This window comes from Tauraco erythrolophus, chromosome 2 (assembly GCF_009769465.1).
Source record: "Tauraco erythrolophus isolate bTauEry1 chromosome 2, bTauEry1.pri, whole genome shotgun sequence".
NCBI classification, from domain to species: Eukaryota; Metazoa; Chordata; class Aves; order Musophagiformes; family Musophagidae; genus Tauraco; species Tauraco erythrolophus.
This window is the reverse complement of record NC_141466.1, coordinates 51,783,309-51,796,898: the sequence shown is the minus strand read 5'-3', so window position 1 is coordinate 51,796,898 and position 13,590 is coordinate 51,783,309. Positions and strand designations below refer to the sequence as shown.

General features: G+C 38.7%; 1 protein-coding gene across 1 annotated transcript in view; it reads left to right on the top strand.

The window, feature by feature from the left end:
- The window catches only part of PXDN (peroxidasin), a 93,672-nt gene that overhangs the window by 42,382 nt on the left and 37,700 nt on the right, over window positions 1–13,590 (top strand). The window contains exons 5-10 of the mRNA XM_086608353.1: window positions 3,460–3,531; window positions 4,096–4,167; window positions 6,111–6,280; window positions 7,605–7,722; window positions 9,857–10,026; window positions 10,996–11,268. Of these exons, the coding sequence (XP_086464479.1) occupies window positions 3,460–3,531; window positions 4,096–4,167; window positions 6,111–6,280; window positions 7,605–7,722; window positions 9,857–10,026; window positions 10,996–11,268 (875 nt within the window). The remainder of the gene's footprint in view (window positions 1–3,459; window positions 3,532–4,095; window positions 4,168–6,110; window positions 6,281–7,604; window positions 7,723–9,856; window positions 10,027–10,995; window positions 11,269–13,590) is intronic.

Sequence of the window (13,590 nt, the reverse complement as noted above, 5' to 3'; positions counted from 1 at the left end):
GACAAACAAACCCAAAAGATATGAAAAGGGCCTTGAGAAGTACATCCTTATTATTCTAAAATAAGATCAGCTAGGGACAACAAACCTAGATGACTGGAAACAGATATTTATCTAGTCTTATTTTCAAAGTTTTTAAAGAGAGGCTTCCATAATATATATATATATATATATATATATATAAAAAAAATTCTAAATTTAGTTCTGTGAAAAATGCCACTGGGACTGAATTTTACTGTAAATGTTCGTCGTCCAAGACTAATAATAACAAAGAGAAAATCTGTACCATGCTTATTTGATCAAATCTTTATCTTCCTCTTGGTCTTTTTGATTTGGGCTTTTTTTTTTTTACCCTTCAAATATTTTCTTTCCCTTTGTTTCATCTTTTATTGTGAATTAGGAATCAAAAAAGGAAGACACAGGAGTATTTAAAAATCACTCTTGCATGCTTTTTCTTTAAATTTCCATTATGAAAGTCTTTTTAATATCAAATTCATTGCATCATACTCCTATTTTTAAGAGCATTTTATACTCTGAACATAAAGGATGTCTATAAAGACATCTTGGTGTGAGATCATTTCCTGAATATGATTATCTTTAAAGTGAATTTCCAGTCCAAGAAATTCTCAATTAAAATATTAAAAATACTTTAAAAAAGCATTCCTGTGATATGTAGAAGAAAAGACTGTATGTGATAAACCTAAGTGATAAAACACGATTAAACTGTAGGTCGTAATGCAAAAGATTTTTTTATTCTTTTTGTTGTAGACTTATAATGCCATCTGGTTTATGCATCTATTTTTTTAGAATTACACTTGTTGCTGATTAGTTTGTCCATATATTTAACAACTCATTCTGTTCATAAATTGCCTGATAAGTTGCTCAGGACTTTACTGAGGTCATAATTTAAAGACCTACAAAACCCAACTAACTTGTCATAGTAGCAGTTAAGAGTATTTTCCAGTTGGATGCATGATTTGATTTTTTGAGCTACTTTAGGCAGCATGGTTTCTGATGAGGTGAAGTTAACTGTTTTAATGTGCTTCAGCACCTGAATGATTGTAGTTGTGTCTGTGATGATTTGAGGTTGTAGACAAAGCAAGGTTTATAACAGAAGTATTGTTTCTATTAGACTGATTAATTTAGTTGAAAAAACAAGATGAGTTTTCAGGCACATGAAGTCTTCTTTATATCTCTAATTACAGTAGTCTTGAATACTGAACAGCAGTTATGAGCTGTTGCTTTGAGTTTAATGATGTATACATCACTTAAACCATCTGAGAGAGGTGTCCTTTCTTTTTCTCTCTTTGCTAATCTCACCTCTGATCCATGGACCTGAGGAAGAGGTTGTGTGCCTGCTTTTACCAACATTATTTGTTGTTCTAGTAAAAGCTGTTACTTGTACCTACAAATCTTGCCTTGTCAGTGCCAAAAAAGTACAAGAGATTAATTTATTGGGAAGATAGATTAGTTTGCAAGATGCCTCATGAATCATAAAAATGCAAGTAGAATTAACGAAGTTAAAAAGGCTGCATGAGAAGTAGTGCATATAATTTTTTCCCAAACCAAAGATGCTTCAGAAGAAGTAACAAACCCTATAGTTGTGCCTCTTTTTTCCCTTCACCCACTTTCACTGCAGTGATCCCCACCTTGCCTTGCCCCACTGCTGATGCTGGGGAGGTGGGCAAGCAGAGCCCTGGCTCCTGGTGAGCAGAGCCTTGGCTCCTGACGAGCAGAGCCCTGGCTCCTGGCGAGCCCTGGTGGTCCTTCCTCAGACGTGGACCTGACAGAGGTCTCTCTTCTCTCCGCTGGCGATTCGAATGAACCTTACAGGAAGTGTCTGCCTTTGAGGTGTGTGTCTTTTGAATTTAGATGAAATTGGCTGGTATTTTCAAAAGGGAGCGGAAGACTGGCAGGCCTTAGCGTGATTACGCACTTCTTCTTCCCTTATGCAAACAGGATCACACCCTGTGCTCGCCACGATACACAGCCACGCGTTGCCCTGGCAGTAAGCGGGCTTGATGCTCCGATGTGCCTGATCACATTCGTGCTGGTTTATTGACTTTTTCTGTGGTCCCCATTCACTGCTCCCTGGCATGGCTCGCTGGCTCGGCTCAGGCCGTTCTGCTGCTGGCGGGGGATCTGGGAGGCTGCCAGGCACGCGCCTGGCTTCCCCGCCGCACGTGCCTGCCAGGGCTCGCTGCAGCCGCTCTGCTGGCGTCGCCGCTCGCTCCCGCGTCCCTCTCTCTGCAGCGACCGTTTGGCTCGGGTCAGGGAGTAGAGCATGTGTGGTGTTTCAACGCAAGGGAATTCCTTTCTCCTTTTACTTTTCATGCTGAAGGATTGATTTTTTGGGAGATTTTGGGGTCTGAGATTTTCTCTTTGTGTTTAAGTGATGGGCTTTTTCTTTCTTAGCCTACGGTGATTTCTGTATATGCACGTACTCCAGATGTTTCTGAGTTTGTCAGAGGTCAAATAGGAAACTTTAGGAGGTTTGGATACGTTTGGATATAATCAGGATCCAATGTCTCTAAATAATTTTCACAGTTCCTTGTGCAAGTCTTATCAATTACTTCTTGTTTTCTCGTCTGCAAGGTAATGGAGTACCTCCATGACATAGTTAAGGCTGGAATGATCCTGACTTTGCAGTTCATTTTCGCAGCAGTTACAGATTAATAATCTGGTTAACTGTCTTGTTATGTTGGGCTTTTTCCGTTTTACAGGATTAACAGCTGTGTAATATTTGTTGCTGTGTAATATTAATAGCTTACATAAGCATCAACAGAGCATCAAACAGAGCACAGCTGTGGTGGTTAATTATACACCAGTTGCTGGGAAGCCCTTTGTCTAAAAGCGGTTCAATCAAACTTGTTTTTATATTATGAATTTTTGAGCTTTTGAGAGCGTTCATAGCTTTAAATGCCCGTATTTATGGTCTACAGCAGGTTACTTCTCAGCGTCTTTTGAAATTTTCACTCAGTGTGATAGCAATGAAGACAGTTGCCCACAAAAAAGTGGTTCTGTTGGAAACTGTAAATCTTTTCTAAACACCTGCAACATTTTCCTGTAAAAAACCCATAGATTTCTTTCTTCTATATATGTTTATTTGAGTATGACTACTAATGAAAATTAGACTTGGCAAAAGAGCGTTCAAAGTATTATCTCCAAAACCTCCAGAGTAATGGTTTTCAAAGAATTCTTTTTGCATATATATGTACAGATACACACACAGACACAGACACGTGCACTATTTAGTGGTCTGCAAACCCTTCTTGTTTGTCATGTCTTGTATTTCTCAGATTCAGGTACAGGATTCAGATGATAACAAAAGGTTAAGCCACTACATCACTATTACCATTTAGATGTGTAAACAGTGTGTAAAAATAACAAATGCTTTATAATATTTCAGCTTCTTTAAGTAAACTGTTTCAATATTTTTCTTTTTGTTTAACATGTTCGCAGGTATCTGCACTTTAATCAAATAGAAACGTTGGAACCTGAATCCTTTACCCATCTTCCAAAACTTGAAAGGCTGTAAGTTTGTTTTTCTTGGGGTAAGATTCAGAAGTCAGCTTGCTGCTTTGTTTAAGTTGAATCAAATATTTGAAACTGGAGAATAATATTTTTATCATTTCCATAGATTATTTTTAATCTAAATTTTTTATTGTATCTACTAGATAGTCTTTGGTCAGACTGACCCTAGAGGCATGCAGAAGTGAGCATTACCTGTGGTATATTTTTCTATTGCAAAACTATTTCCCAAAGAGCTGTGATCAATATTTGACCTAAAATAAATGTTATGAATGAAGAAGTAGGTTTATATTATGCCTTTTTTTTTTTTTTTTTTAGTTTTTCATTTGAATGCTTATGAATTCCCTTCCTTTGTGTTACTTTCTCTTTTTATGGCTTCTTTTTCCCCATATGGACACACCAAATACACCTTAGAAGCCACTTAAAAATAGCAGCCAATGAATTGCTGAAAAAAGTTCAATTTTTTTTTCTTTTTTGTAAAATTACTTTCTATTAAAGGACTTTCAGAAGAATGTAAATGTAAGTCAGTCTGAATTATTACATGCATATTTATGTGCTTTTTGACAGATTTTTGCATAACAACAGAATAGCTCATTTGATTCCTGGAACATTTAGTCACTTAGAATCTATGAAGAGACTGTAAGTAAATTGAATTATTATTGAACTAAAGAAAGTTTAAATAATCTCATTATACTATATCTCATCTTGCAATATTTTACTTCTTTGCAAATGCCTTTAATTTTGTAATTGCTTTAAATATTAAATAATTTTTCCTAAGCTGTACTCTAGTACGTATGTAGATGAGACCTTTGCTTTGTATCCTACTGTCTTTAGTGATTGACTAAATCATGTTTGTTTCCTGTCTTGGAATTATTTGTAATCATAGGGTATTGTTTTGTAGACTAAATAATATACATGAATGCTTCTTGGTTATTTTTTTGTTTTGGGGAGGTGTCTCCGCCTCTTATCTATGTCTTACTGGGTGATTCTTCTATGATGGCTTTCAATATTTATTATTTTGATATTTTCTTTTAATTGTTTTACTTGTCATCCTTATCTGATGATAAAAACATGGTTATAAAAAGGTGCTTGATGGTTTAAGAATATAGATATTACTTTGAAAAGCAACTGCAGAAGCCAATTCTTCTTGAAGTGCTGTTAACTTGGAAAATTAGAGGCTTCTTAGTCCTTTAGTAGTATTTGAAAGCTTGAATTCAATAAGAGTACCATAGTAAGATGACTTTCAGAGGTTTTTCTATCCCTCATGTCACATCTCCTCTGATCTAGGATAATTCTTTAAATTACCCAAGACTGCCATTTGGAGAAAGGCAGTGACGCATTCATACCCCACTCTCTGGGAGGACGACAGAGGGTGTGCTGTGCAGCGAATCTCAGCACCAACTCTACCGGGAAAAGAGATCGCAAGGGCTGTGGCAGGAAGACTGTCCTGCTGGGTTAGGACAGTTGTGAAACTATACCTTCAGCTGCAGGTGAAAGGCAGAATAAAGTAAATTTTGATGATGTATGCACCTTGCAGTAGTAGCTGCTTCACTCATACCACATAATTCCTAGGTAAAGGGGAATTTTAATAGTGGCTATTACTGGAACAGGACACTGGGCTATACTGACCTGGTGTCCTTTGACCTGGGACAGCTTATCTCTAAAGGTCGCATCATGACTTTCATCTTCTGGATTTAAGTTCTACCAGTAACATCTGATATACTAGAAGACATTTGTACAGTAACTTTTAAAATAGTTTTCCTTGTTCTTGCCTATTTTTCATAGGAGAACAGGGAAGAAATAATATCTGGGTGTTTGTGCAAGAGTTTAAAGAAATAGTAAAAGACAAAAGATTTAAAAGGTTTCTATCCGCAGAGATACACCAAACTGAGGTTGCTTTTCTGTGCAACTTTATTTCCAATCTATATGTAGATATATTTAATGGTACAGATTTCTGTACTTAATGTTATGTTTTCCTTCAGGGCCCTCCACCAGAAAGTGTGGTGCTTCGTGTAGTAACAGGGCCCTCAAGTACTGGAAGGAAAGTCAACTGAATTTGTGGGTTCTCGTTATCCGCAGTAGGCAGGTGTTTTACAAAGTTACTGACCCATTGAACTCAACAAGAGCTTAATGCTTAAGTAAAACTGTGGGCCTTTGTCTCATTTGCCTGATCAGCAAAATGGGAAGTTGTAAAAATGTCAGATTAGCTGTGAAGTTATTACAGTAATAAGTATTAAACAGAAAAAAAATTGTAGAGAATGGTATGAGTTCCTTATTTAAACAAAGCTTGTGTAACATTTAAACAAAATCTGATTTATTCACTGAATGCTGGGGTTAAAAAAGAAACGTTTAGGTGCTTGCTATGTTGAACACAGTCCTACCCATGCAGTAAAAATAATACACATTTTTGTAATAAAGACTACCAGAATGAATATAGGCAAGTGACCGTCACCTGTACTCCATATTGCCCGTTGCCTGTATTCACAGATAAAGGCACTGCTGGAATTGCAGAACCATTTTGATCCTAGCAAAATAGTCAAAGCTTGTGAACAAGTGTTGTGGCTGCTTCTTGTTTTGTACAGGCGTTTGGATTCAAACGCTCTTCACTGTGACTGTGAAATCCTGTGGCTGGCGGAGCTGTTGAAGACGTACGCGGAGTCGGGTAACGCTCAAGCTGCAGCTACCTGTGAGTATCCACGAAGGATCCAGGGGAGATCCGTGGCCACGATTACACCAGAAGAACTGAACTGTGGTGGGTTTGCTACTTCCTGCTGGCTTCTTTAATGTGTTAAATGTACCTAAACTGTATTTTTTTTTGGTTTTGTTAGAAATTGTTCTTCTGTTCTCTTCAGTAATGCTGACCAGCTCTGGTCGATATTGGTTATTTTTGAAACTCTCCCTGTGTTCCTTCTCAGTTTCTGTCTCTTTCTGACAGAACTGGTTGCTTTTGTCCCTCAGCCTGTCTTTAATGAAACATTTACAGCCATGTTTGAAATTTTTCATTGAGGAACTACATGTGATTATCCAGAAAGAGTTTATTTTTCCTTTTTGTATATCAGGTTTGATCATAAAAGGATTGTCAGCTAGAGTCTTTGGGTGTTACGTTAATATTGTTTGGTGTCCTTTATTCCCTTCTGTACAGGGAAGAGAAACCATACAGAATTGCTCCTGATTTTGCAGGACTTAATGTTATAACTCTTGTTGATGTTATTGGGATTGGGCCACTGGATTTCTTTTTTACTCCGCTGTGCTTGCAAGGAGTGCCCTGCACAGGCACTGAAATCCGACCACTGAAAGATTAATGGATAATCACTTTTATTGTAATTCTTTCTTCATTTGTATTCCATCAGCTAGGGGTGCCCAGGCTGTGCCCTGTGGGCATCCCAGGGCTCAGCCATGGCACCTCTCCTGTTTCAAAACAAAATGCAGGTTTCTCATCACGTGATGGGCATTTGCCCACCCAGCCAATGATGAGGGCAAGATATAAAATCAGTAAACTGTTCTATTGGTTGTTTATTGGAAGTAGTTCTGAGAATTATACCTGTAAGCATCTTCAAGGTTTTTGAAAAAGATAGTAAAAAGAGATTTGTTGAAAGAATAGTTCACATGGCATCCTACCAGCTCTCTGCACATCTGAGGAGCCTGACTATGGAAGCTGCAGGAAGCAAGCTGGACAAAATTATTCTGTAGGAGGCAGGTTAAGGCACTGATACTTATCTAGAGGAAGTTATTTTAAATGCCACTTGCGCTTACTGCTTTATAGTTTTTCCTTCATAAGGAAATTGAGCCTCTGTTCAAATAAATAAAACAGCTACTTTAGAACCTGATACAAATTTGCACAATACGTTTCCAGTCTGCTAAAAGTTTCTAAGGAGCAATGGAGGAGGTCGGAAAGCCCACAGTTGCTTTTGCACAGGGAAAAGTGGGTTTAATCCTGATTAAGCTTCTAAATATTTTAAGTTAAAACATTTGTGAAAAATATTTTTCTACAAGGTGTATGGAAAATTTTTTATTAACCATTCTTTAGTAGTTTTAAAACAAGTAAGAGTTCCTTATATGTTTTATTGTTGATACAGAGAGGCCAAGAATTACATCAGAGCCTCAGGATGTGGACGTTACCTCAGGGAATACAGTGTACTTCACTTGCCGAGCTGAAGGCAATCCTAAACCAGAAATTATCTGGCTTCGAAACAAGTAAGTTTAAAAGAGGAAGAGAGAAACTCGATGTATGTAGGTTTGTGTGGGTGTGTGTACATTTCTGGGTGCATGTCCACACGCATTGCTTGCTAATGTATGGAACAGTTACAGCAAAAACATATTATAATTACAAGTATGTGATGTAATAATGGCCTAGATCTGTTGTATTAGTAATTCTAAACACTCAAGAGCTGATAACTTTAGAAAATATTAATTTATGACTGTAATACTACTGGTAAGATTTTCAACCATAGTTATACCTGCAAAGTTGCTCACACCTGTAAAATTGTGAATCATTTCTATGTAAGAACCAGGCAATCCAATATGGATGTGTTGCACGTGCGGTTTGTGGGTTTAGCTAGTGTTTGCATACTCTGTGCAGGTCTGTTTGCATTACATTTTGAGGCAGAGCAAAAGCTAGTTTTTTAAAGGACTCCAGCTAGATAAGAGTGGGGTTTTAGAGGTCTTCCTTGAGCCCCAGCTCCTTGGAGACAGCTTTCCTCTGAGGTGTAGCTCCATTGCAGGAGAAAAGAGGCATATCAGTTTCCAGGCTCCCCAGACCAATACATGGAGGACAGATAAGTGCTCATAGCATAGGACCGTAGGGTAATTCAGGTTGGAGGTGATCTCAGCAGGTCTCCATTGCAGCCTTCTGCTCAAAGCATGATCATACCAAGCTGCTTTTTCCAGTTGAGTCTTAAAAGCCTCCGAGGACGGAGGTGGCACAAGCTCTCTCTGGGCAACCTGCTCCATTGCTTCTCCTCATTGCTTAGGGGATGGAGAGGGAAGGACCTGTAAAGGATGTGCGTCTTTCAGCAGCCCAAGGGCCATCCTGCTGCAGAGTGGCTGCTCAAGCTCTGCCCAGAGCCTGGCTCCCTCCAGCAGCGCTGGGCAGAGCATGGCTGAACTAGCCACGTGGCAGCACGTCACCCGCTTAAACTGATGGAAATTTACGATGGACACATGAATTGTGAGTTTACCACTAGTTTATTCAGAATTTGGCTTGGTAATGCTCTTATACAAATGGAGAACCTGATCTGGAAAATAAATTCCCTTACATTTTATATTAGCAAAAGAACCATTTTAGTTTGTTAGTTGCTGATAAAATGGAACAACGTAGAATCCTGGTCTGTAGCTTTATGCTGGTATCAGCAAACCCCACGCACAGTGAGAGTACAGCATTTATGCAGTATGTCAAGAACGGAACCTTAAACTCGGATGGTATAATTATTCCATTAAAATTTTCCTTGGCTCATGTACTTTTTATAATAAACAAAGAAAACATATATTCACACATATGAAAGAGTTTTAAGAAGAAATTTGAGCTTGGGGTGTGGGATTATTGACTCTGGCTTGTTTCCTGGCTGCCTGAATGAGAGCAAAGCTCTTTGCAAGGTAGTTGAATATGGCAAGATTTCAGTCAAAAGCCATTGACCTGTTGAGCGGTGTGTTGAATAGGTCAGCAGTCAGGCTGGGTTTTGTACATAGGGGGTGAGATCTCGTCCCTCCTCTGTGCTTTCTTTATCGTGTAGTGAGGGATGGAGTGAGAAACAGTTCCTTTAATAAAAACCCTTAACTATTCTTAGTTAGTATCACAGAAAGCCTGAACACCTGATCTTAACTTATATTTCAAACCAGTACAAATTATAATCGGGTTCATTTGTGTTCCTTGAGCAATCCAGACAGAGGTTGTCATAAAGATGTTTTATAGCAGCTAATGCCTCTCCTAGTAGAAAGTATCTTGAGTGTTAGATTTAAATGATATACTTCCAGCAGAAACATTTTAAATTGATTTGCCAGTTAGAAGCCTTAAAAGAAAATGAGACCAGCTATATCTATTTTATTCACTTTTTTCTCTGTAAGCATTTACTCATAAAAGTATTTTGGCTTTTCATTTTGAAGATGCAATACTTGCATAAGCAAAATGGTTCATTTTTTTGTTTTTGTTTTTTTTTTCTCTTTAGGAGAAAACTAGAAGTTCTATTATTTTACTTAACACAGTAAAACATTTGTGGTTGGTTTTTTTTATCGCCCAATTTTTTGGGGGTAATATATTTTGGGATTTATTATTTGGTAGTTCTCTGTGCTTGTGATTTAAATGTTTAACTCCAGCAGATTCTTTTCTTCCCAGTAATGAGCTCAGTATGAAAGAAGATTCCCGTCTAAACTTGCTAGATGATGGCACGTTAATGATTCAGAATACTCAAGAAACAGACCAAGGCATTTACCAGTGCATGGCAAAAAATGTGGCCGGAGAAGTGAAAACTCAGGAAGTTACTCTAAGATACTTTGAGTCACCAGGTATAGAACATCAAGTCTGAATTTTGCATTCAGATAGAGAATTGTTTTGATAATAATATTGCTAAAAGATAATATGCTGTTGCTCATGTATGTTCTTGACATGTAGATTTCTTGTGCTTGGGCATCTTTAAGAACTAGATCATGAAGTTATAATATCCCTAGAACAAAAATACAAATCAGCCACTTAATTAAAATTATCTTTATTGTAGTATGCAATTCTGATGGTGGTCATGTAGGCTCTTTGTAGAAGGGTTAGGAAAAGAGCCTGTTGCATTACAATGTTGCTCAGTGCTATAATATTCTCCCTGAATACCTGAGAACTGCAAACTTCTGAACAGACCACTCATGAAAGCTTTGGCACACCCTATGCAGCCATCCTTGCTGCATAGGATTTCATAGATTCAGCTTTTCAGCCTGAATCTCTGCCTAGCCAGTGCTTCGTGTTTGCAAGGACTGAATTCCTTTCCAGGTCTGTAATGTTTTTGAATTCCAAACCTTTCTGTGAGAAATTTATTTTGACACTCAGCATCAGGTGATCTTAAAATGTCACTGCAAAGCACACATGTAGTTGGGAAAAGTTACTAAAATGTAGCTTAATCAGTTTTGACTTTTTGTGCACTTAGGGCAATTTTTAGTCAGTATTTTTTTCTGAGTCTCAGTATCTGTGCCTCTGAAGAGGCCTTTAAAAAGATCAGGAAATGAAAAGGAAATATTTTATTTTTTTTTTAAAGGGAGTTAAGAAAAAACGCCAATGCAATTATATGAGCTTTTATTTTTTTATCGATTGATATTTACAGATGTCTGCAGCTAGATTAGGCTTAAAGCAAGGCAGACTTTGCACCAAGATTAGAAGCATATTGGAACAGAGCTATTAAAAACCCCTTAGATTCCCCAAACTATTGCAATATTCAGCTAAATTAGTGCTGTGTGAGCTGAAAGTCATGTTTAGACATTGCTCTTTTCTCACAGCCCGGCCAAGTTTTGTGATTCATCCACAAAATACCGAGGTGCTAGTTGGAGAGAGCGTTACCTTGGAGTGCAGCGCAACTGGGCACCCTCAGCCGCGAATTACCTGGACCAAAGGCGACAGAACCCCTTTACCTAGCGACCCTCGCGTCACGATAACTCCGTCAGGAGGACTTTACATACAAAATGTGAAGCAGGAGGACAGTGGCGAGTATACCTGTTTTGCAACTAACAGCATAGATAACATCCATGCGACTGCGTACATCATAGTCCAAGGTGAGTAATGTTAAACTAGGAGTGACACGCTGTAAAACGTATTAGGAAGAGTATATTACTTTAAATTGTGGGGTTTGTCTTTTTCTGAATCGTCAGAGCCGAACTTACACCGTAAGCTTTTTCTTTTAATTACAATATTCTAGCGTAGTCCATAGGAAAGCTGCTATACATTTCACTCAGAGTAAGATATTATGTACTAATTCTCTGAAAGTTAAGTTTCATTGATTATTCTCAGATGTTAATCACTGAGGTTTTGAAATGTTTATTTCTTATTATGTTTTGTTTCCCTGTAAGAATAAACATGCAGTGTCAAGTTTGTGGTGGATTAAACTGTTCAGTAACAGGCAGCAATCCTAGAAATTAGAATTTGTACCTGGAGTACTAGAAATGGAGTTTTGAGTACACTCTGTGCTGCCTTTCTTTTGTAGACACTTCAGTGAACATGGGAACGTTTTCTGCCGAGTTTAATGGAAACTATCACTCTGCCACTTGCGATGTTAGCATAGCTCTTCTGCAAAACAAAAGTAAAAGTACTCTAACTCACTGTGATGACAAGAGTTTTGGTATTGTGTGTCAGTAGTATGAATAGAAAGTATTTTGAGAAAAATATATGAAAAGCCCCCTATATATATATGGAGAATATTTTTTGCAAGTGTTTTCATGCTGGAACTTTTATTTGCAAAACATTTTGAGTAACCTTGAAATTTCAGTTTATTTCTGTTCTTCTGTTAAGATCTCTAGGTGGCAAACAGTTTAGGTTGCAAATGCTTTCTTATGAGTTCAGTTTTTCAAGCTATGCAAAAGAACTTGTCTGTGTGGTTTGTTCATTTATTATTGGCTACATAATAATTCATAATAATAATTCATAATAATTATAATACTAATTCATAATAATAATTCATAATAATTATAATAATATTGGCTACATAATAATTCATAATAATTGGCTACAAAAGTGGTGTGAGGAAAACAACCTAGGCTTCTTTAACCACGGGCTGACCTTAATGCCAGATCTTCTATCTAGGGACGGGGCGGGTTTGTCTCCACGGGGGAAAAGGCTGCTCGCTACAGAACTAGCTGAGATCATCAACAGGGCTTTAAACTAGATGTGAAGGGGGTGGGGGGTATTGTCAGACTTAGAGGATTAATAGCCGAGGACGGCCCTCCATTGTCTGATGAAAGGAGTGTAGGCAGGTGCCTTCGGCCTGCTGCCTCAGTGATAGTAGGGGGTGATATGTGTAGTCAAGAGCAACACACAAGTTGCCTAGAGGTTAAAGAGAATCCCATAAATAACAGCTCAGGTAATAAAACTTCCCCCCCTAGGGGTGCTGTGGGGTCGAAAGCCCAACTTACGTGCTTCTATACTAACGCACGCAGTATGGGCAATAAACAAGAGGAACTGGAAGCTCTTGCTATCCGGGGAAACTACGACATAGTTGCCATCACTGAAACATGGTGGGATGACTCGTATAACTGGAGTGCTACCATGGATGGCTACAAACTCTTCAGGAGGGATAGGAGAGGTAGAAGGGGTGGTGGGGTTGCCCTGTATGTAAGGGAAGATCTAAACTGTTTAGAGTTAAATGTTGGGGATGACCTAGTAGAATGTCTGTGGGTGAAAATCAAAGAGGGGCCTATGAAGGCGGATATTGTAGTGGGTATCTGCTACAGGCCACCCTATCAGGACAGTGAGACTGATGAGCTATTCTTTAAACAACTGGGGGAAGTCTCGCGCTCACTAGCCCTTGTCCTTATGGGTGACTTTAACCTGCCTGATGTTTGTTGGAAGTATAACATGGCAGTCAGGAAACAGTCTAGGCGGTTCCTGCAGAGTGTGGAGGACAACTTCCTCTCACAACTGGTTAGTGAACCGACTAGAGAAGGAGCTCCCCTAGACCTGCTGTTTGTGAACAGAGAAGGTCTTGTGGGAGATGTGAAGGTTGGAGGACGCCTGGGGCTTAGTGACCACGAGATAATAGAATTCTCAATTCTAGGGGAAGTTAGGAGGGGGAACACTAAAACGGCCAAGCTGGACTTTGGGAGAGCTGACTTTGGGCTGTTTAGAAGTCTGGTTAACAAAGTCCAATGGGAGACAGCTCTCAAGGGTAAGGGGGTGCAGGAGGGATGGTTACTATTCAAAAAGGAAATTCTGGAGGCACAGGAGCGAGCTGTCCCTGTGTGCCGGAAGTCGAGCCGCTGGGGTAGAAAACCAGCTTGGATAACAAAGGAGATTTGGGAACATCTCAAAAGAAAAAGGGATGTCTACAAGTCTTGGAAGAATGGGCAGGCATCCAGGAATCAATACAGGGAGGAAGTTAGGAC